A 22796-nucleotide genomic window follows, 5' to 3' on the forward strand; every position below is an offset into this window, starting at 1 on the left:
TGAATAATTACCTCATGATAACTTGGACACTGCCTGACCTCAATAGGTGTCTATAAAATGCACTACTAGCCTATCAAGATCTTAGGTGGTTACTTCTGAGTCCTGTAGGAGATATAATACCTCATTTATGAACTTCTGGAAGACCGTAGCTATGTTGAAATGACGTGTTAACATTTAAAATGGGATCGCCAGTAGTCATTCTGGCAGTTCCATTCCAACGTTTGAATTGGCAGGAAGATTATCCTCCTCGGGAATTTCTCCTGGCTCTCTATCTGGTTAGAAGTCCTCAGGAGGTTCCAGCATTCTAGGGTTGACCCAAAAGGAATAGGACAGAGAAAGCCACTATGATGACAGCTGATGGTGGTGTTGAGGCTATGGTTTTCATTACAGAACTGAAGTTTTACTCATTTTCCATACAAAACATCTGGCCAGGTAAATTTTGATGAAAAGTCTTGGACAGTCTGGAACTCTGAGTTGTACAAAATAGAAACCATTTGCAGAGATCTGTGTTCTAGGAGTTGGGAAAATGACACAGCCCCAAGCTGCTACCCAGTTGTTTCACATAGTCAGAAGACATTCCATGGATGTCCACATCAGAGTCTCATTCATTGTACAGAGCAGTAAGAGGGTGCTTTATTAGCAAATTATTCCCAACAGAGACATAGCTGTTCCCCATCCAGTAGTATATTGACAGAGATGGCACGTGGCTCTGTTTGATCTCCTGAAAGCAATGTGTTTCTTCATCCTCATATTCTCAGTGCCTGGTTTATAATAGGTCCTTAAGTACTAACATGTGGATAAATAGGTGAATGAATTAACTAATGAAAATAAGTGCTTGCTGAAGTAGTATCAATTGACATCAGGCCAGACCAGAACTGGGTGGGTCCCTAGAAAGAAATTCAGGTTCAGGACTCCCATGCTGGGAATGGGGATAGGGGGAGGAAAGAAAATGGGGTGATGTTGTAAGAGCAAGGCTGACAGGACTAAGGTAGCGGTCCTCAACCAGAGGTGATATTCCTCTGTCATGTATCTGGTGATGTCTGAGGACCATTTTGACAGTCACTATTGTAGGGTGTTGGACTGAGGGGCTTGCTAGAGTAATATCCCGTGGTATTACTCTACAATGCACAGGACAGCCAGACCCAAAATGTCTCTAGTACTGAGGTTAAGAAACCCTACCCTGAGGAACTTGACAGTTCCTAAGACTTCTGTAAAAAATGGCGATGTCTTCTCTCTCTGAGCCAGAGGAAACTTCCACTCCTTCAATCACATAAGAGAAAAATTCCAAGATACCAAGAGCCAGGCACCAGCTAAAGCGTTTCATACTTCTTTTGTTCACTTTATAAAATCTTGCCAAGCAAGCAGCATTCAAATATTAAACACAGTGCTTTTGGCCCTAAGCGTAAAGGTAGGAATTTTGAATCAAATAGATGATCTTGGGTTCCAAACTCAGCAGGCTCTCTTAATAATTGGCAGAAATGGAACAGGAGTTGGCCAAAATCTTATAGCCAGATCACTGCATGCTCCGATGACTTCTGACTCTTCTTGTTGCTTTCCTCGGGGAGAGACCGGGAGTGGTGAAAGCCCATTATTGCTTTATTTTTGCTTTACTTGGGATCCAAGAAACAGTTTTCTCCCTAATCTAAATAAAAGGGCCTGAAGCAGGGGATTACATATGTTACGTATTCTCACTTAATGCAAATTTACATCGTGTCTTAATAGGAAAAGGATACAGAAATCTTGGCTCATTGAGCTAAAAAACAATTATTTATAATCTTTTGCTTTCCTTTGTTCAGAGAATAGAAAATTTGCTATCTAGCCTTTGCCAGGGAGTTTCATACTGAAGCATCCCAGTGAGCTGACTAGAACCCCTGGGATACCTCATCCTTCACTACAGTTAGCATTGGGACAGGGAGCAGACCCAAGTTTCTTTGATTTACATGAACCTATATTTTTTCCACCATTCCACTTACTTTTTTCCTTCTTTCCACATGCCTATCACCACAACATCACCTCTCCCACATCAGTACAAAGCCTACAAGTTGACACCACAACTTTAAAGCAACACTAACTTTAGAATATAAAACTCAGATAGTATGTGTTATCTAAACATCTGAATTAAGAGTACAGAAGAACAGGATAAATTACTAATTAATATTTAAGAGGAGGTTTCAAAATAACATGCTTTATTAAATTTATGACATTCTTCCATCCACACCATCAATATTACATATGTATTTACTATTGATCTAACACAGGCTATGGGACTATATTGAAATCAAGGTAGTAGACATAAACATTCTAATGTTATTAACATGATTATACACTGATTCTACACCATCCAATCTGGAAAATCTCAACAAATCTTATAAATGTCATATCCAGTCAGTTTCTTTTACACATGAAAGTCACAAGTACTCATAGTAATTAACTTATACTTTTTTTTTTTTACATTTGGAGGACACTCTTTTTATTTACTTATTTAGATGGACTGTCACTTAAATTCTTATGCCAGGAGAATTCATTTGTTTCAGCCTCTTGTCTTGTTTCAGCCTCTTGTCTAGGCATCTGAGACTCTCCAGAAATACTTAGGGAAATCCCAAACCCATCTTGCATTCATTGAAAAAAGCATTAATTCATACCAGCTGCAAATGATATACAGTACGTGAGGAATTACTTTCTTTGTGTGATTTAAGCATGATAGCACTTTGGTGGGGGGACTTTTCAGTTTACCTGGTAAATTGGAGCTGCCCATGGTTCTCGATGCAGGTGAGAAAACAGTCATCTCTATGTGCTACTGAAGAACCCTTTATTTATTTTTTATTTTTATTTCCCAGGTGATGACATTCGATCCATGAGAAGTTTTCATGTTTCTTGGCAGAAAAAAGAATTGGCTCATTCTAGACGAGACTGGCTGTCTCTGTAGTAGTGGAACCAAATCAAAAGTTTTGAAAATTTTCTTCCTTAGTTGTGCTTCAGACCATAGATCAGCTTTGTTGCAATTTTCCAGATGGATCCAGCCAACTGGTCAACTTGCTGAACTTTAAAACAATCACCTTCAAACTGGGGCATGGGCATCATGGGTGCAGAAAAGGTTTTCCAAGGGGGGAGGAAACCTGGAACATTTTAAGATAATAGTTTCCTCAACTATTGGGTTACTTAAATAATCTATCTAAGTCACAGTAAATCCTCAACTCCATATATACATCTTTCTCATAAAATTGATAAGCTTGACAACTCTGTGGCATTCAAGATGCCAGAATCATTCTCCTTCCTCACTTTCCTTTTTGAACTCATCTAACTCCCACTTTCTGAAAGAAGACTACACCCTCACCCATCTCACATTTCACAATAAGGAGAAAAAACAAAACAAAAAACAACTCCAAAAGTGTTAGTCCTCAACTGGACTCTTAACACTTTGTAAGTCAAATAGACTCAAGTTCTTTTATCAACAACATTGAAGATATCCTAATCAACTGTCAGATAATGGGCCATAAAAATAATTTTTGATGAAAGGCTAGTATGTGATGTTTTCTTGGCCTAAAACTCAGGAGATCAAAGCACTGACTGACATTGCTATGACGTTTCTCCTGTTCTTCTCTACTTATTTATGTGAGCAGGGTTTCTCAGCATTTACTTCTATAAAAATAAACCAGGTATAAATTGATACTGAGCCCTGTCTGTTTTCTGGCAAAATAATAAGTAATATTCATCCATGAAGTGAGAAGTGGTTCATTTTAACTATATGGTCAGTCTTGAGCAACATATTCCTGAATTCGTTTCTTAATTTGCGTTCCACTAAGTTGAACTATAGTGTTCATTTTCTTTATAGATTCAAAGCTTAAGAATGTGCTGTTTGTGTAGAGATATTGTTTTTAATAAACACCCTGGCAACAGGATACCCTTCTAATTTTTTTCTTTGCATTAGCAATGAGTTTATAGTAAGTCATCCACACCCTTTGATAAAGTTTTCTGAAACCATCATCTGAGTTTATTATCCAGCTCTGGGAATTAGAAACGTGGTCTAGAACATGGAAGAATTTTATGCTTTTGTGCCAAGCTAAGTTATAGATGGGAGGTTCATACCCCATTTTGTCCTCCCTGGTCTGGGACTATTTATTCCAGTGACAGCTTAGACAGCAGTGACTGTTGCTGCAATTGACACAAGTGGACTTCACAAAGAATGAACTGCTTCCTGTTCATATATTGTTTTTAGGTCGACAAAGTTAAAAAAACTTAGCTTTTTTAAAGCTGAGCAAGATTCTTATTTCTGAATTAAAACTTGCCAAATAAAAATATTCTCCTGGGAGAAAAAAATAGAATTTCTGAGAATGCCTTGGCAGGAGGCTGGAATTTGGGGGTTCCTCTTGGAAACACACAAATAATAGAAGCCTGGAGAAAACGAGGTATTTGGCAGGCAATGAGACAACTGGAGGAAAGGGCTCATGCACATGTTGCACTGCCCCCTTGAGGTGCTGGGTTGCAAATAATTTAAATAGGTGATATTATCAGCATTGGCTCTTAGTTTCCTGAGAGGTTAGCTAAGAGTTACAGCAATGAAGTTAAGACTCCAGGCACCAGGTGGCCCACCTGGCTCAGTAGTTACTGCATTTATTTCACTGTGCTCTCCTCCGTGTCCTATTTGCCTAGAACAGTCTACAAGGCTTTACTAAAGTAAGCTTTCTTCCAGAGAAACAGTGCAGAGGTGAACAGGCTCTTGCCTCTGTTCCTGATTACATTACACACATATTGGGTGTCCCCACCTACCAAGGGCTGCCTTGCACTAGCTCCTGGAATCTCCCTACCTGACACTTCTGTGTTCATTCTCAGGATCAACATCTTAGGGATGGATCCCCTCACTACACCTTTCGACAATGAGTTTTACAACGGACTCTGTGACCGTGTGCGGGATGGCAACACCTTGACTTACTACCGCAGACCCTGGAATGTGGCTACTCTGGTCTATGAAGTAAGTCTCCTCAAAAGAAGACACAGTGTTCTGCTTTTAGGTTAAAGCTGTTTCAATAAGCTTAATACCCTGCAGGGTTACTCTCCTAAGAGCACTAATCCTGCTCACGAAGGCTCCTCTCTAACACCATCCTCACAGCACCTCCTAATACCATCACATCGGGCAGTAGGATTTTAACAGGTGAATTTGGAAGGGGGTGGGGGCGTCAATCTTCAGACCATACCCTCCCTATGCAGAACGGTCACCCAAAGTATGCCACTGAAGAGGGTCCATGCCACTGACAAGAGATGGGTGTCTCCTTCCCAGCCAAGTATTTTTACTTCTTTTATAGAACCTCTGGAAAGAGCGTAACCATTGAAATTAACAGTCCTTCTATTTTGATACCTGAAAATAGCCAAGTTGGCAAAGAATATTTTAATTGCAAGATTTAATTTTTAACTAGGTTGTTTAGTTCAATTTTTTTATTTCATACAAAAATAAATGTGTGTGTGTGTCGGGGGGGGGGGGGGATGTCTAAATGTCCAAACAGCACAATAGATTATGAAGAAAAAAATCTCCCACTCTACTATCCCATTTTACAGTTCTTCTCAAAGGTAAACATTCTCTGTGGTTTGTCTATATTTCCAGTGATTTTCCATGTATGTATGCATGTATTTATTTTTATTGATTTTTTATTTTTACAGGCAGTAGAGTATAACAGGCAGTTCAAGGCTGAAGTCTTGGCCTGTTGTGGACCGCAAATGGCAAAAAGCCTTTGTTGAGGGGATTTACTCTGCCCTATACCTTGTAATTCTGTGGCTGCTGCATAAGTGGGCCAGGAAGGAGGCCAGTGTAGCTTAGCATTAACAAATACATCAGCTCCAGTTGCTAAAAGTCCTTTAAATATACTCCCTTGTATTGTTAGTTCCATTTCAGGGCGTTCTGGACCTATTTTTTGAATCCAATAGGCAGCATCAGTGGAGCCAAATCTTTGATTCTCTCAGGGTCCCTTTAGCAGGGTTTGGCCTTGTCTTAAAAGAGGTAAAAGGATTAATTGAGCAATTTTTATGTCAGGGGAGATAGTGACTATATTCCTCAGAGTGTGGGCCATTACTTTAATTTCCCCTGTATAATCCGAGTCTATTACTCCAGGAAGAACAAAGAATTCTCTCATAGTTAAACTACTTTTGCCTAATTAGAGTCCTGCTGTGTTACTGGGAAGTGGCCCAAAAATTCCAGTGGGTATAGCTTGAGGTCCCATCTCTGGAGTTAATACGAATTGGGAGGAGGGACTGAGGTCCAGTCCTGCACTGCCTGTTGATGCCTGGGATAGCTGGGAAATGTTTGACCTGCTGGAATCAGAATTTGCTGAGGAAACACTGACATCACCCTATTGTTTGATAGGGCCAGGGAGGGCCCCATTGTCAATTTCCCTGAATTACCTGCCCTTTGGTAGTATATTGAGACCTACACTTATTCACCCACTGTTTCTCTTTCCTACAAAATGGGCAGAGGTCCGGAGCCTTAAGGGTTGGCTGTCCTTGAGGGAGAAGATGAGACCGATATCCGGGGGGAGCAAGGCAGCTTCTAGCAAAATGCCCCAAACAATATCCACAGGCAGAAGTACTTCCCTGACCTTCCTTCTTTCATTTGTTCTGCCTTTTATCAAAGTATTGTCCTGGAAATCTTGTATTAACATCTGTGGCAAAAGCAAGACCTTGCATGTATGAAGGCCCAACATCGGCGCATATTCTGATATAGTCCTCTATATCTCCCTTCTTGTGGTGAGGCCATAGTGCAGCCTGACAAGTCAAATTAGCATTTTCATATGCTAACTGCTTTATTAAAATCTTTCCTACATTCTTATCCTCTACTATTCTTCTAACTGCCTGAAGTAGCTTGAGATAAATTCTTGAAATGACTTATTAGGGCCCTGCTTAATTTTGCTCAATTCCTTTATTTTTACCTAACTGAGTATAACCTTACACATAAACAAGACAATTTACACAAAAAAACAAAAGTATAACATATAACTTTGATTAATCCTAATACATAAATTGCTATTTGGTTCCTAACTCTGAAGACACCTCGCAGTGCACTAACCAAATCAGTAAGTCCTCTACATTCTTTTTTTTTTAATCTTTTTTTGTTTTATATTTTTTTAAACTTTTTTTTTGTCTTTTTCTTTATTCATTTTAGAGAGGAGAGAGAGAGAGAGAGAAAGGGAGGGGGAGAGGCAGGAAGCATCAGCATCAATTCCCATATGTGCCCTGATCAGACAAGTGCAGGGTTTCAAACTGGCGACCTCAGCATACCAGATCGATGCTTTATCTACTGCGCCACCACAGGTCAGGCCAGGATCTACATCTTATTCTATTTAAAGTTAAATGAGCGCTCCTTACAAGTTCTTAAATCATTTTATTTTTTCTAAATATTAGAGCCAGAATTTCCCATTTTTGCATGCAAAAAAAAAGAACTTAATTCATGCCTTAAAAACAGACACATTTTAGACAGCATTAAACAAAGATTAAACAGAAACAAGAAAGACAAACCAGAGAAACTCGGGATTTCAGAGCACTACCAGGTTAGAAAGATGCCTGCCTGGTTTTGGTCAGGGCATTTTCTGACAGAGGGACTGAAGGATGGGACTAAACAAAATATCCTCAAGAAAATTTGCTCTCTGCAGCTGCTGGGATATTTTCTATAGTCAGATCCAACACAGGTCTCCTGCCTCATTTTCCAGGCAAAGAATAAGAAAGAAACAAAATGACAGTTTAGAAGATTGTAGTTAGAATATTAAAGAAAATCAGACCATAACAGGAAAAGCTGTAATTTTCCTAATACCTGAGTCTCCTATCCATTCTCAAATTCTATAGTCACTGTAACCAGTGGCTCAGGAGGAGCAGAGGGTTCAACGTAGGAAGGAGCCGAGGGCAGTGGAGGCCCCGCGGCTAAGGCAGCCATAGCCGCTGATTTTTTATCCCCTGAGTCATCCTTAGACTCCAAGTTATCCTCGTATTCACATCCCTCTGTTTTCACCTCACCTTGATACTCTTCAGACAATGATTTGTCTTCATACGGAAACATTTCTACAAAAAAAGTCCCTTATTTTTTACCCTGTTTCATAATATTTTACTCCCAATTACACTTTCCCCAAAAACTTTCTTTGCTCACTGTGTACACTTCACTTGGGGAGTTCCGTCACCTGCCTTCAGTTTAGTTTCCTCGTACTCAAGTCTTCTGTTCGGGCACCACTTGCCACGGACCAGCGCAGCTCCTAATAATGGTGCAGAATTAAGGAAACAGACTTATTAAGATAAAAGGATGAAGGCCCTGACCGGTTGGCTCAGTGGTAGAGCATCGGCCTGGCGTGCAGGAGTCCCAGGTTCAATTCCCGGCCAGAGCACACAGGAGAAATGCCCATCTGCTTCTCCACTCATCCCCCTCTCCTTCCTCTCTGTCTCTCTCTTCCCTTCCCGCAGCCAAGGCTCCATTGGAGCAAAAAGTTGGCCTGGGTGCTGAGGATGGCTCCATGGTCTCTACCTCAGGTGCTAGAATGGCTCTGGTTGCAACAGAGCAATGCCCCAGATGGGCAGAGCATCACCCCCTGGTGGGCATGCCAGGTGGATCCTGGTCAGGCGCATGTGGGAGTCTGTCTGACTGCCTCCCCGTTTCCAACTTCAGAAAAATACAAAAATACAAAAAAAGAAAAAGAAAAAAGGATGAGACTGGGAGGACTCTTCAAATGCTGATGGCAATATCCAAGTGCCCCATAGCCCCAGTTTGCTTTATTATATAGCCATATGCAAATCAAGGAAGTCCTTGATACAAAGTTACACATCCAAGACTAAAACAGGAATTCTCCCAAGGCATAAACAGGAATCCCCCTACCATGCATAAGTGAAATCAACCAACATCTGAACAAAGAGTAAGAGGAAAGGCATGTAAATTGCTTCCAGCAACTTAAGGAAGCAAGTGAAGTGGGTGCAAACACTCAGCATCATAGCCAATATGGAGGTGGTGAGGGAAGAACTTAGCCTTTTGCTAAGCCTCGAATCTACAAGGCTTCTTGCCATTTATGGTCCACAACACTGGCCTTTCTGCTTAAATTAATTAACTTATAAAAAAAATGCACAAAACTGTCTCTGGCTCGTAAATCATTCAGAAGGATTAGCTTTATTATTTGTTACTTTGTTTTTTATATAAGTGGAAGTATATTGTGCATCTGTCATGCAACTTGCTTTTTCTTTATTGATATCTTAACTTTTGAAAGTATGTTATGTTCTAAACCAGTGGTCCCCAACCTTTTTTAGGCCACGGACCGGTTTAATGTCAGAAAATATTTTCACGGACCGGCCTTTAGGGTGGGATGGATAAATATATCACGTGACCGAGACAAGAGTCAAGAGTGAGTCTTAGACGGATGTAACAGAGGGAATCTGGTCATTTTTTAAAAATAAAACATTGGCCTGGCCTGTGTTGGCGCAGTGGATCAAGTGTTGACCTGGAACACTGAGGTCGCCGGTTCAAAATCCTGGGCTTGCCTGGTTAAGGCACATATGGGAGTTGATGCTTCCTGCTCCTCCTCCCTCCTCTCTCTCTCTCTTTCTCTCTCTCTCTCTTCTCTAAAATGAATAAAAATAAATAAATAAATAAATAAATAAACATCGTTCAGGCTCAAATATAAATAAAACAGAAATAATGTAAGTTATTTATTCTTTCTCTGCGGACCAGTACCAAATGGCCCACGGATCAGTACCAGTCTGCGGCCCGGGGGTTGGGGACCACTGTTCTAAACCCTCCCTATGCATTACCTCATTGAATCCTCACAGCCACCTTTGGGCTGGGTATGAGGAGTAAACTTATTTCACAGACTAGAAATCAGATTGGCTATACAGAGGTTATTGTAATGTCCTCTAAGTCATGGGGCCAATATTTGAACCCCAGCTGTCTCATCTTGTGGCCTTCAGTCTTACCTTCTTTAAAGGCTCTACTGCCTTTCAAATAATTGTCTACTGCCTTTAAAATAATTGTGGGCTTTTGTTTTTCTGTGTTTATTTTGGGTGGTTTTTGTATGCTGTTTTTAACAACACTTTGTTATTCTCTTTCAGACCAAAGCGGATAAAAATTTCAGAACTGAGCATTATGAAGAACAGTATGAAGTATTCAAATCTATCTTCCGAGAAACAACATCATCACTCAATGTACATGCATCTGTAAAATTCACACCAACTGAAAAGATTGGGACATCTAAAATCAAACTTGAAAACCATTGTGAAGTAGGAGAAAAAAAAGAAGGAGAAGGAGGAGAAGGAGGAGAAGGAACAAACTCCTGTTTAAAATTAAATACTGACCTTTCGTTTCGATTTAGATATTCCAAAAATGAAACTTATCGACGGTTATTGACATATTCTACTAGGACGGTAAGCCCAAACACTTCCTATAGAGAATATAATAGGATATTTTTCTAACTAACTGAACCCTTCTTTTAAGTTTACATGTTTAGAGAAAATTGACTTCATAAGAGAGAAATAATTAACACTCAACAAATCCTCCAATATGTAGCTAGAAATTCAGGAAGAAAAATGGTAAGTGGAGAAAAATCTCATCTAATATCTTTAGTAATAGTAAGAGATGTTTGGCGGTAGTAACAGAGCACAGATCAATTAGAAATTCAGAGCATACTTTTTCACTGAGATTGTAATAATGGACTGTTCAAATACCATCTTCAGAATTACAGTGACAACTCATACTACATCATTTTGCTAATTAATTGCAATGCCTTAGGACAGTGGTTCTCAAAGTGTGTGCCAGGGTGCACTGGTGTGCCCTAGAAAAGTTTCAGGTGCATCCGATGGTATTCCAGAGAAGTATGTGCCTTTGGGGACCAAAAAACCTACAGGGTTTTTGGAGTTTAGATTTTTGGGGGACAGTGGTGTGGGGAATTGGCTATAAGCTGATAGTCTGCCCAACCCCCACCTCACTTTCCTGATTAGGTTACAAAAGGCTGTTAAATTGTGGTGCTGAATTGTTTACACTACCCCCCATGTCCCCTGGAAAGACTAGAGGCAAGTTCCTTCTATCCTTTGTTTGGTGTAAAGTTAAGATGATATGTATGGTGGGGGTTTTGGATTGATGATTAAACATAAGGAATTGTCTCTTGAAGCCTTTTGGATTTCTATAAAAGAAGAATATGTAGCAATATCTAAAAAAGTTTTGAACATTTTACTACAATTTTCAACATCCTTTTTATGTAAATTAGAATTTTCTATCCTCAACACAATTAAGAGTAAAAAGAGAGGAATTCTTCAACGTATTGATGAGAAAATGAGAGTTTGCCTTTCAAATATATGCCCAAACATTGAAGAAATTGCTAGGACACATCACTCTCATGTTTCTCGTAAACACAAGAATGAAAAAAACTTAACACACTCATGCTGGGACCTGCCAAATTTACTAAATCTTACTAAGAATGTATCTATATATCAATATATAAAAAGATAACATTTTTGTCAGTTTTTTTATTTTTTTATCCCCTCTTTTTTATGAATTCTAAAAAGCATAACTCAAAAAATGTAACATAAAAATGTTTTTTAATGTCAGAATAAATTTAATTTTGTCATATTTGTTTTATTTAATTACCATAAAAGCATGCTTGGACTTTATACTTTTTCTTTAATATTTGACTTAATTATTATAACATATTTCTGAGAAATTTGTATATAGTGCGCCTACAATTATTTGTAGGATTTTAAATGCACCCTGACTTCAAAAAGTTTGAGAACCACTGCCTTAGGATGATGACTGTGCACTCACAATATTATAAGTATGTCTCTAAAGTAACGGTGCTGTAAAATCATGCACATGGCATATGAAATTGGTCTGCTTACTTTGTAATCATACCTTTAGTTTTAGACTTTGAAAATGTGTTTGGCTTTTCATTTTTAAACCATATTGCAAAGTTTGTTTTATCATCTTTGTAATATCTATAGAATATACTTTCTTTAATTAATATGACTCTTATAAAATGCTATTCTTCCTTTTTTGATATCTCAACCACCTATTTATATACCCTTCTTACACTTTGAAATTAAGAATAATTCACTCTTAAAAAAAAAAAGAAAGGCCCTGGCCGGTTGTCTCAGCGGTAGAGTGTCGGCCTGGCGTACAGAAGTCCCGGGTTCGATTCCCGGCCAGGGCACACAGGAGAAGCGTCCATCTGCTTCTCCACCCCTCCCCCTCTCCTTCCTCTCTGTCTCTCTCTTCCTCTCCTGCAGCCGAGGCTCCATTGGAGCAAAGATGGCCCGGGCACTGGGGATGGCTCTGCCCCAGGCACTAGAGTGGCTCTGGTCGCAACAGAGCGACGCCTCGGAGAGGCAGAGCATCGCCCCCTGGTGGGCAGAGCGTCGCCCCCTGGTGGGCGTGCTGGGTGGATCCCGGTGGGGCGCATGCAGGAGTCTGTCTGACTGTCTCTCCCCGGTTCCAGCTTCAGAAAAAAAAAAAAAAAAAGAATAATTCACTCTTGCCTAACCAGGCAGTGGTGCAGTAGATAGATCATTGGACTGGGATGCAGAAGAGTCAGGTTCAAAACCCTGAGGTTGCCAGCTTGAGCGCAGGCTCATCAGCTTGAGCACAGGCTTACCAGTTTGAGTATAGGGTCTCTGGCTTGAGCATGGAATCATAGACATGATTGCTGGCTTGAGCCCAAAGGTCACTGGCTTGAAGCCCAAGGGGTCACTCTGCTCTTCTGTAGCCCCCTAGTCAAGGCACATATAAGAAAGCACTCAATAAACAACAAAGGAGCTGCAATGAAGAATTGATGCTTCTCATCTCTCTCTCTCTTCCTTCTTGTTTGTCCCTCTCTCTGTCTCTGTCACAAAAAAAGAATAATTCACTCTTAGTCCTTATATTATTCCTAATGATACCTTTGTTTTTATGTGTCTGTACATTGCCTGAATATTTATATGAATACCCACCCAAAATGTGCAGTTGAAAAATTCTTTAAATCATTCAACAAATATTTAATTGTAGACTTAGTATGTAGCCAGGTATGGCTTCAAGGTGCTCAAAATCTGTCTGTGAACCAAACTAACAAAGACTCCTAGTCTTGTCCTTATAGGCAGGGTAAAGATCAGCAGGGGGAAATATATAAAAACAATAAACATATGAGAGAGAAAAAAGGGAAGCTATACAATATCTAGAAAATGCTAAGTGCTATAAAATAAAATGAAAAATAGAGTAGTAGAAGGGAAATCAGGAGGGCTAGGCGGATGGCAGTACAAAAAGGGAAGCTCAAGGCACGCTGCACTGAGGAGGTAAGATCTGAGCAAATAGTAGAAGGAGAGGAGAAAACCAAGTAGTTTTATTTGGGATGATATATCGGGCAGGAGGAATTTTGAGAGACAAAGCTCTAAGATGGGAATCCATTGGGCCAAAGTGAACGGGAAGGAGAAAAGGTTAGAAAAGTTACCTTGAACCAGATCATGAAGGGCCTCACAGCCTATTCTAAGACGGTTTTTTTTCTCTGAGTGACGTCACTGGAATATTTTTCATAGAAGACTGATAGACCCTAGTAACTGTCTCACTTGATCCTAAGTTGCAAATGAATCAATAAGAAAGTATGGTTACTATTCTTCTAATTGTCACCGTAAAGGATAAAGGCAACAGCTTTAATCTCAGTTGCTCTAACACAGGGGTCGGGAACCTATGGCTTGTGAGCCAGATGTGGGTCTTTTGATGGCTGCATCTGGCTCGCAGACAAATCTTTAATAAAAATAATAATGTTAAAAATATAAAACATTCTCATGTATTACAATCCATTCATTTCCTACTGCTCATGTTCATGGTTGTGGGTGGCTGGACCCAATCACAGCTGTCCTCTGGGACAACACAAAATTTTTATTGGATAATGCATAACATAAATGGGTCATTGTATGGCTCTCACAGAATTAATTATCAATATATTTTAAAATATATGGTATTCATGGCTCTCTCAGACAAAAAGGTTCCCAACCCCTGCTCTAACATCAATCATCGTTAGTCTCTAGACATTATTTTTATTTCCAAGAGGCAGAGCTGTGGTAGACTGGCAAGGAAATATGTCTGTTCATTTTAGTAAACTCCCTTACTGGCTTATAAATAACTGAAAAATCCTCTTACGTGAGGAATCCTTAAGTGACTCAATAATATTGACACTCATCTAAACCACTGTCTATATCTTTTTTCTATACTGAAATATGATGAATTGTCCAGTTTGGCCTCTTAATACTTCCATTTTGCATTTAAGCCTGCAATTCAGGTGGCTGTCAAAAGAGAGAAAGAGAGAGAGAGATTATGAGAGTTAAAAGCAAAAGCAAGAAGGTTTGTTGAAAGTGATTGTAGGAATAAAAGTGAGAAATGATAGGAGAGTTGTAGGGTCAAACAGGACTCTAAGTTTTTATGCCCACTCAATTTGAAGGATGGCGTTGCTATCAACTGAGATAAAGAAAACTTCAGGTAGAGCAAGTTTGGAGGAGAACACCAGTAGTTTAGTTTTAGTTAAATTAAAGATGAGATGTCTATTAGACATCCAACTGGAGATGTCAAGTAGGAAGTAGGTGTTATGATTCTGGAGTTTGGGAAATAGGTCTGGACTTGAGCTATTAAGTTGGGAGTTGTTCTTAAAGTCAAAGGTTTGGTGAGGCCACTAACAGTTAATGTAGATAGAAAAGAGAAGAAGATCAAAAATGAATCCAAGGAACTTCAATGGAAAGTTTGGAGAAAGAAGAGGAACCAGCAAAGGAAAGCAAGATGTGCCAGTGTAATGCCCTGGAACCTTGCTACTCTAAGGGTGGCCCCAGCAGCATCTTCATCACTGAGGATATAGGATTTCAGACTCTACCTAAGACCTACTGAATCAGAATTGCATTTCATCAAAATTCTCTAGGTGATTTGTTTGCACTTTACAGTTTGAGAACTTCCCTAGAAGACAAAAAGAGAAACACTATCAAGGAGAAAGGAGTGATAAACTATGACAAATATACTAATATGTATGTCAAAGGAGATGAGGAGTAAGAAGCAACCACTGGCTTTAGCATTTTGAAGGTTATTGGTGACAAGAGAAGTTGTGTTGAGGTTGTACGGGCAGCAGCATTACTGGATTAGATTTAGAGAAGTTGGGAAGAGAAGAATTGGAAACAGCTCATATAGAAAACTAAGGGAATTTTGCTTCTAAGAAGGACAAAGAAATAGGTAGCAATGTTTGGACAAGTGAAGTCAAGAAATTTTATTATTATTATTATTGTAAGATGGAAGAAACAACAGTATGAATAGGAATGACTGAAGGTCTACTTCTAAAATAAGTTGAGCCAAAGAACATAACATCTTTCTAACAAGGTATACCTCCTAATTTTAGCAACAGTGCAAAGGAATTCAAATACATTTTGTGCATCTTTGAGAGTCCATTGAGAATTATTATGAAAGTCATCAGATGGAGAATTCATATGATTTATTACTATATATGCCGTGAGTCCCTTTAGGATTTTTGTTAGAGACTGCATTACGCACCATCACCCACAGTTAAGTCATGCAGTACAAACCATTATGCTTCTAGAACGCAGAAAGTTTGGTGTGGTGTTCATACACACTGAGATATTTTTTTAAAAAAGAATAAAATGTTTTTAGCTCCCATGCAATCCACATGTGCCAACCACAACTACAGCAGGAGAATCTCAAAAGAATCATCTACAAAATCATGTGTGCCAATTGTAATTTAGTTTTGGCTGGGACAGTCTATAGCATTTAATACATAGTTCATCACTATCCCAGTTTTGTCTTAGAAATATAAGCCATCATCCCACATTTAACTGTTGAGCTGTGTTAAGTTAGCTTGAGATCCATGTCTTAAAATATCATCTATTCCATCTCTGTTGTCAAAGATTGAGAGGACATAGTAGAAGGAAGAGGGAGACCTGAGACCTAGGTTCTTAGTACTAATTGTTCCCAAGGACTATTTGTGTCATTTGGAGCTAATAACTTGATACCCCTTGATCAGAATTTCTTCATCTAGAAAACAAAAAGATTGGGCTTCCTATAGAATATTGACATTTCTGTCCATCTGTTCTTAACATTTAAAAATCAACTTAGTAAGGTATAATTTGCATACAATAAATGCAAAGATTTTAAGCTTATAGTTCATGAGTTTTGACTATTGTATTTACCTGTGTAACCACCTCCTTATACAAAATATAACACATTTCCATAACCTCTAGAAAATTCCCTCATGCTCTTTGCAGTAAATTTCCTACCACCTGAGAGGCAACCAATGACCAGATTTCTCTGACCCTAACTTAGTTTCACCTGGTCTAAAAGTTTATATAAATGGAACATTACACCATATATTCTTTTGTGTCTGACTTAATTCACTCAGCATACTATTTTAAATTTACCTATGTTGTTGCATGTATTAATAGTTCATTTCTTTTTTATTGCTAATTAGTATTCCTTTGTGTGAATATACTTCAATTTGTGTATCAGTTCCTCTGTTGATGGACATTTGAGTCATTCCCAATTTTATGACAGCCTAACTAAAGTTGCTATAAAAGTCTTGTACAAGTATTTTTGTGGACTGTTTTGTCACTGATCTTAAGCAAATATGTAAAAGTAGGATTGCCGACCATAGTGTTGCTGTGTATTTACTTTTATAATAAACTGTCAAACAGTTCTCCAGAGTGGTTGCAGCATCTCCCACTCCCACCAGTAGTGTAGAGAGGATTTCCTCTGCTGCACATCTCCACCAACAGTTAGTATTCATAGTATTTTAAGTTTGCCATTCTACTGGGTTAAATTGATATCTTATAGGTACCACAAAAAAAAATTATTGCCTGTGGAAATTTAAATTTTTGTCATTTTTACATTTGAAATATTGGTGATAGAGCTCACATTTATTTTCTTCTGTTCTACAAAAATAAGGAAAAAATGTTTCTGCATGTAAAAGGAGACGTTGATCTGGGAAGATTTGTGATGAGAAATCGAGATATCATGCTGACATCAACTTTCTTGGATGCTTTAAAAAATCTGCCAACTTCCTATGAAAAGGGGGAATATTTTGCATTTTTGGAAACCTTTGGAACTCACTACAGTACCTCTGGGTCCCTAGGAGGATTCTATGAACTAATATATGTTTTGGATAAAGCTTCCATGAAGACAAAGGGTATGCCTAGAAGTAGAGCTCTAACTTCTAATAATGTTTAAACCAGTCATCATTCCTATTGTTAACCTCTTTCAATGATTAAAACCTCTAGAATAAAGTTTTATGCTTCCTTGACAGAACACTCTCCCTGCCCTTTGGCATCTAAAATCCTATCAAACAGCCAATTGACTTCTTGTTCCTCAAACAAGATGACTTGGTCATGCACTAGCCAGCAGCAGAAATTGTATTGCAATTTAATATTATTTGGTAATGCTGCTTTTAGTGAAGTCCTATTTAAAGAGTGAAAGAAAGTACAAGAGATACAGTTTTATAACCCATTTCTTATTCAGTAGACTGGTTCAACTGTATGTATGATAATTATCTTCCAAATTATTCTTCAATATTCGAAGGGAAATATTCGTCTTAACATCTTAGCGCAAGAGTCAAAAATTAGCCTTACCTTGCATGGTGACAGGTCTACTTGCATGGTGGTAGTTGAAATAGGTTCATGTTGAGTAAGTTTCTGACCACACTTTAAATCATAGAATGCAGACCATGTTTGACCATCAGGGTTTGCTTTATGTGCAGGGCTGACCTATGTGCTACATGGTTGTCACCTGGGAATAAAGGCTTTATCCAAACCTTTTAAGAATAAAGCAGATGAAAAGAGATGATGTTATATAAATTTGAATTATTTATATTTTAATTATGACAAGTTATACTGTTTCTTAAAGCAGTGATAAGTGCTAGCCTATCTCCTTTCTCTGCCCTCAAAATTTTGGGGTGTGTCTCTAAAAAAGGAAAGTGCTATGGGAAACCAATTCCATGGCGCTTTCCCCATAGCCTCTGGCAGTGTCGAGGGAAGAATAGGATGCATCAATAATCTTAAAGCCTGACACAGTTCCCACAGTTGTTTAACACGCTCCAAATGAGATAAATATGACATGACCAGAACCAGTTGCTCTTGATGGCTCAGTCTAGTTCAGGCAGGTGGAAGAAGCCTTACCTTACCTGTGGGAGTAGAATATGAGGGTGCTTGGCTTCTACTGCCGCACAGGGTGAAAGCCTGCGAGAGAGCACAATGAGCTCTCTGAGCCCTGCTTGCTGTATTGGTAGATATCACTGGGGAGGGGCACAAGAGGGCTGCATCTTGAGTAACTTGAAAATCAAGAGAGAAAGGCTCAGCAGGGGTGATCAAAACACAAGGGACTCTTCAGGCTAAGAGTTCTTGGTTGAGAAAGCTCCAAGGGCTGAAATCTTTAATCTTAGAACTATAACCACCCTAGTATAACCTATGTCCTTTTCTTTTATTATTATTATTAAGTGAGAGGAGGGGAGGAAGACAGACAGGCTCCAGCATGCTCCCCAACCGGGATCCACCCAGCACGCCCCCTACCAGGCAATGCTCTGCCCATCTGGAGCTGCTGCTCCACTGCTCAGCAACTGAGCTATTTTGGCTACTGAAGCAAGGCCATGGAGCCATCCTAAGCTCCTGGGGCCATCTTGCTTGAACCATTTGAGCCATGGCTGCAGGAGAGGAAGAGAGAGAGAGAGAAAGAAAGGGGGGAGGAGTAGGGAAGCAGATAGTTGCTTCTCCTATGTGCCCCGACCAGAAATTAAACCAAGGACTTCCAGACACTGGGCCGACTCTACCACTGAGCAAACCGGCCAGAGCCTACCTATGTCCCTTTTAAACAAGGGGTAAATTTATATGTCCTTTGCCATTAAGTTGACAAGCAAAGTTAACAGGAGACCACTAGATTCAAATACAAGGACAAAGCAGGACAGATGTGACCTTGAGTTTGCGTTCAGTAATAATGTCTAAGAATGCAAGTATGTTTCTCACAAAAGAATTAAACTGGAATTTATTTATGACATTAATAGATATCATTTCATAATTTTCAATTCAATGCACAAAACAGGTGTTGAACTAAGGGACGTACAGAAATGCCTTGGGTTCGATGCCACCCTAAATGTGAACTTTGGATATGAAATCAAAGGTGGTCTTGATGCAAATAAATGTGGACATATAGGTGGTGGCAGAACTGGTAAGTATAGCCTAACTTATTAGGTAGAAAGGGAGAGGGCATGTCAGTGAGCCCTGTCCCATCACTATAAGCCCTTTTTTTGTGCACCCTCTTTATTTAAAATAAAAAAACCCACAACTCTAAGTGCTTAAAAACTATCTTATCTTTACAGTGGTTTCCAAACAGACATAAACACAAACAACCCATGGATATGTACTTATCAGTGTCGCCATTGTGCAGGCTGTGCCATGCCCAGCTTTCAGGGTGCCATTTACACTATTGTCATTATAGATTTGTTCATTTGCAGTAGCACTGGTAGAAAAATATCTTGAAAATATTTTCTTTTTTTTTTTTTTGCTTAATTTTAATAAAGCTTTTGAATGGGCTAGGGACAGTACTGTATGTGTCCCATTAAGAAAGGAAAAGGCCAAAACTCTCTCTCTGACTCAGCCTTCCACCTGACTTGAAACCCCTAATCCATGGTCACTAAACTGGTACAGAGGGACAAACTTCCACTTATAAGGTAAACAAGCACTGGGAATGTAATGTACAACATGATGACTTTCTTAATTAGCACTGCTGTATGGTATACTGTATTTGAAAATTACTTGGATCCTTAAAGTCCTCATCACAAGAAAAAGAATTTTTGTACCTATATGACATGTATGTTAGTGACACTTATTGTGGTAATTATATACATATACGTCATGTCTTTATGCCATACACATTAAATTTATACAATATTGTATGTCAATTATATCTCGATAAAACTCAAAAAAGAAATCCCTAATCTATCCTTCACATTAAATAAGTGTACAACCCTTTAAAAACTATAAATATCTTTAAGATAAATATTACTTTTATTATTAATCTTTAGCAGATCTACAAGCATGAGACAATGTTGAAATTCTCAATTTTTACTCAGAAAAACCTGAGAGAATTTTCAGAAGTCTAGATGCTTGAGACTCACCTTTGAAAGTAGTGGGGACAAAGAAAAGATGAAAGCCTGATGTTTCTTTTTGTAAGATTTTACCTATTGATTTTACAGAGGGATGAGAGAGAAGGATGGGGAGCAAGAATATCAACTCCTAGTTGCTTCACTTCAGTTGTTCATTGATTGATTCTTTGTCATATGTGCCTTGGCCGGACAAGCCCAGGGTTTCAAACAGGTGACCTCAACATTCCAGGTTGACACTCTATCTACTGCACCACCACAGGCCAGGCTAAATGCCTGATATTTTTAAAGCATAGCAATCACTAATATAGCCATGACTGAAACCACTGATGAACTAAAAAGAGAACTGAACTTGTCATCAAATGTCATATTTTCGATAGTTGGCCCGTAAGCTAATTGGGTAATTTTGGGCTAGTCTCTCCAACTCTCTGAGTCTGTTTTCTCATCCATAAAAATGAGGGAAGATTTTTTTTAAAAAATCATTTTGGACTGACCAGGCAGTGGCACAGTGGATAGAGGGTCTGCCTGGGATGCTGAGGACCCAGGTTCAAAACCCCAATGGCTTGAGCACGGGTTCACTAACTTGAGCACAGGGTCCCATGCTTGAGTGCGGGATCATACATATGACCCTATGGTGGCTGGCTAGAGCCCAGAGGTCACTGGCTTGAAGCCCAAGGTTGCTGGCTTGAGCAAGGGGTCACAGGTTCAACTGCAGTCCCTCAGTCCAGGGACATATGAGAAAACAGTCAATGAACAACTAAAGTACCACAGCAATCAGCTGATGCTTCTCATCTCTCGCCCTTTCTGTCTGTCTCTCGCACACACACACAAAAAATCATTTTGAAATTTTTTCCCAGTTCAAAATTTCACAAGTCTAAAAGATTCACAATAATTTGTTAAAAGTTGTTTAGTCTGGAGAGGAGACTGAGGGAGAAATGGGTAGGAATTTGGGGTAGAGGAAACTTTTGCTTTTCACTTTATTCTTTTTTGTACCTTTTGATTTTTAAATAATATTAAAATAGTTTAAAGCAAACTGACAGAAAATATAATTATAAAGGTAAGTCTGCAACAAAAAAACTATTATAGTTCCTTGAAAGGTGTTTTTAGTTCCCAGGCGTGCACATGCATAACTGATGAACTTTGAATTACCAATGTAATCGTTCATGGTACCACTCTTAATTTTTTTTATATAAAAAAAAGAGGGTTGAAATGTACAATTATCTACTAATAACAATTTTCCTTGTAGATTTGGGGTGAAAAATTCATATAAGTAATATTTATAAGTAAAATTCAATAACTATAGACTATTCAAAGGGGGGTTAATAAATGTTTGTCAGCTATCACAGGATTGAATATGCTTGACTTACAATTCCTTTTCTCTTCTCAGAAAATGGCAGCAAGGATAACATCATAGATGATGTTATTTCTCTCATAAGAGGAGGAACCAAACAATATGCACTTCAACTGAAAGAGAAGATTCTCAGGGGAGCGAAAATGGTTAATGTGACTGATTTTGTAAATTGGGCATCTTCCTTAAGTGATGCTCCTGTGCTCACAAAACGAAGGGTGAGGAATGTTTATTTTCAAATAGAAGACTTTGTCATTCTCTTACTAAATGTACTTGTTGGTTCAAATGAACAGTTAATTTCATCTGAAAGAGACGTGAGTGTGTAAATGCACTCCCATCTCATCCCTGTGAAGAAGCATGGCATGGAAGGAAGGCACAGAGTGTGGCATCAGACCAACCCAGGCTGAGTGGGGGTCTCTGTCCCTCACAAGATGTAGAATATTTTCTGATTTCTGCAACATTAAATCCTCCAGGGCTCCAGGTTTATTTTACAGACTTAATAAGACTACACATATAGAGCCAACAGCACAGACTGGCACAAAATTGATACTTAGGAATTATTACTTCCCTTCCATCCAACCCTGGTTTGTCCTTGCCTGCGGGAGCATCACACTACCACTTCCAAAAGGAGAACTGACTTCACTAAGTACCTTAGTAAAGTGGAAGTTCATAAGGTCTCCTTTGCAAGAACTCATAGGAGATACTCCTTTTTAATCTCAGTTTCAAGTATCATTTTGTTTCTCCTGGGAATCAGGCACGTTTTTCTTAATGCAGATGATCATTAAATTCAGTTGTTTTACTCAATGCCCTCAAATTTGTGAGCCACCTCATTCAAATGGGTGAGTTCTGAATCCTGTGCTTTTATGTTGCTTCTGCCTTCATCTTGCCTGTTCTGTTCTCAGTTGCCCTTTTTTCATTTCCTTTAACCACTCTTATCTACCCATATGTCAAGCTATATTAAGTTGTTTCTGGAAGAACTTCAGTAATCATGAACCAATTAACCTATGATTTTTGTTATATTGTGCAATTTAGCAGTGATGCACCAGATATTAAAGAGCATCGGCTTTTTAAAGAGCTGTAGTACCAGTTCTCTGTGTTATAGTCATTATAGTCACAATTACATAGTGAAAATCATCCTTAACTCTCTTATATAGAGATAAAAATAACACTCATTTGATCAACAAACTACATTTGGTACATATAGTTTAATTAGGTTAGAAGCCGGTAAGAACCTTAAATACTTAACATTATAATATTAATATTAACATAATACTTAATATTATAATAACATAAGTACTTAATATTAAATTATATTTCTTTTTTTCTTTTGTATTTTAGCAAGTGTGATG

General features: G+C 38.8%; 1 protein-coding gene across 1 annotated transcript in view; it reads left to right on the forward strand.

The window, feature by feature from the left end:
- C9 (complement C9) overlaps window positions 1-22796 on the forward strand; it is a 44585-nt gene that overhangs the window by 16254 nt on the left and 5535 nt on the right. The window contains exons 5-9 of the mRNA XM_066378623.1: window positions 4831-4969; window positions 10060-10371; window positions 16898-17138; window positions 19040-19165; window positions 21487-21665. Coding sequence (XP_066234720.1) covers window positions 4831-4969; window positions 10060-10371; window positions 16898-17138; window positions 19040-19165; window positions 21487-21665 — 997 coding nt within the window. The remainder of the gene's footprint in view (window positions 1-4830; window positions 4970-10059; window positions 10372-16897; window positions 17139-19039; window positions 19166-21486; window positions 21666-22796) is intronic.

This window comes from Saccopteryx leptura, chromosome 1 (genome assembly GCF_036850995.1).
Source record: "Saccopteryx leptura isolate mSacLep1 chromosome 1, mSacLep1_pri_phased_curated, whole genome shotgun sequence".
NCBI lineage: Eukaryota > Metazoa > Chordata > Mammalia > Chiroptera > Emballonuridae > Saccopteryx > Saccopteryx leptura.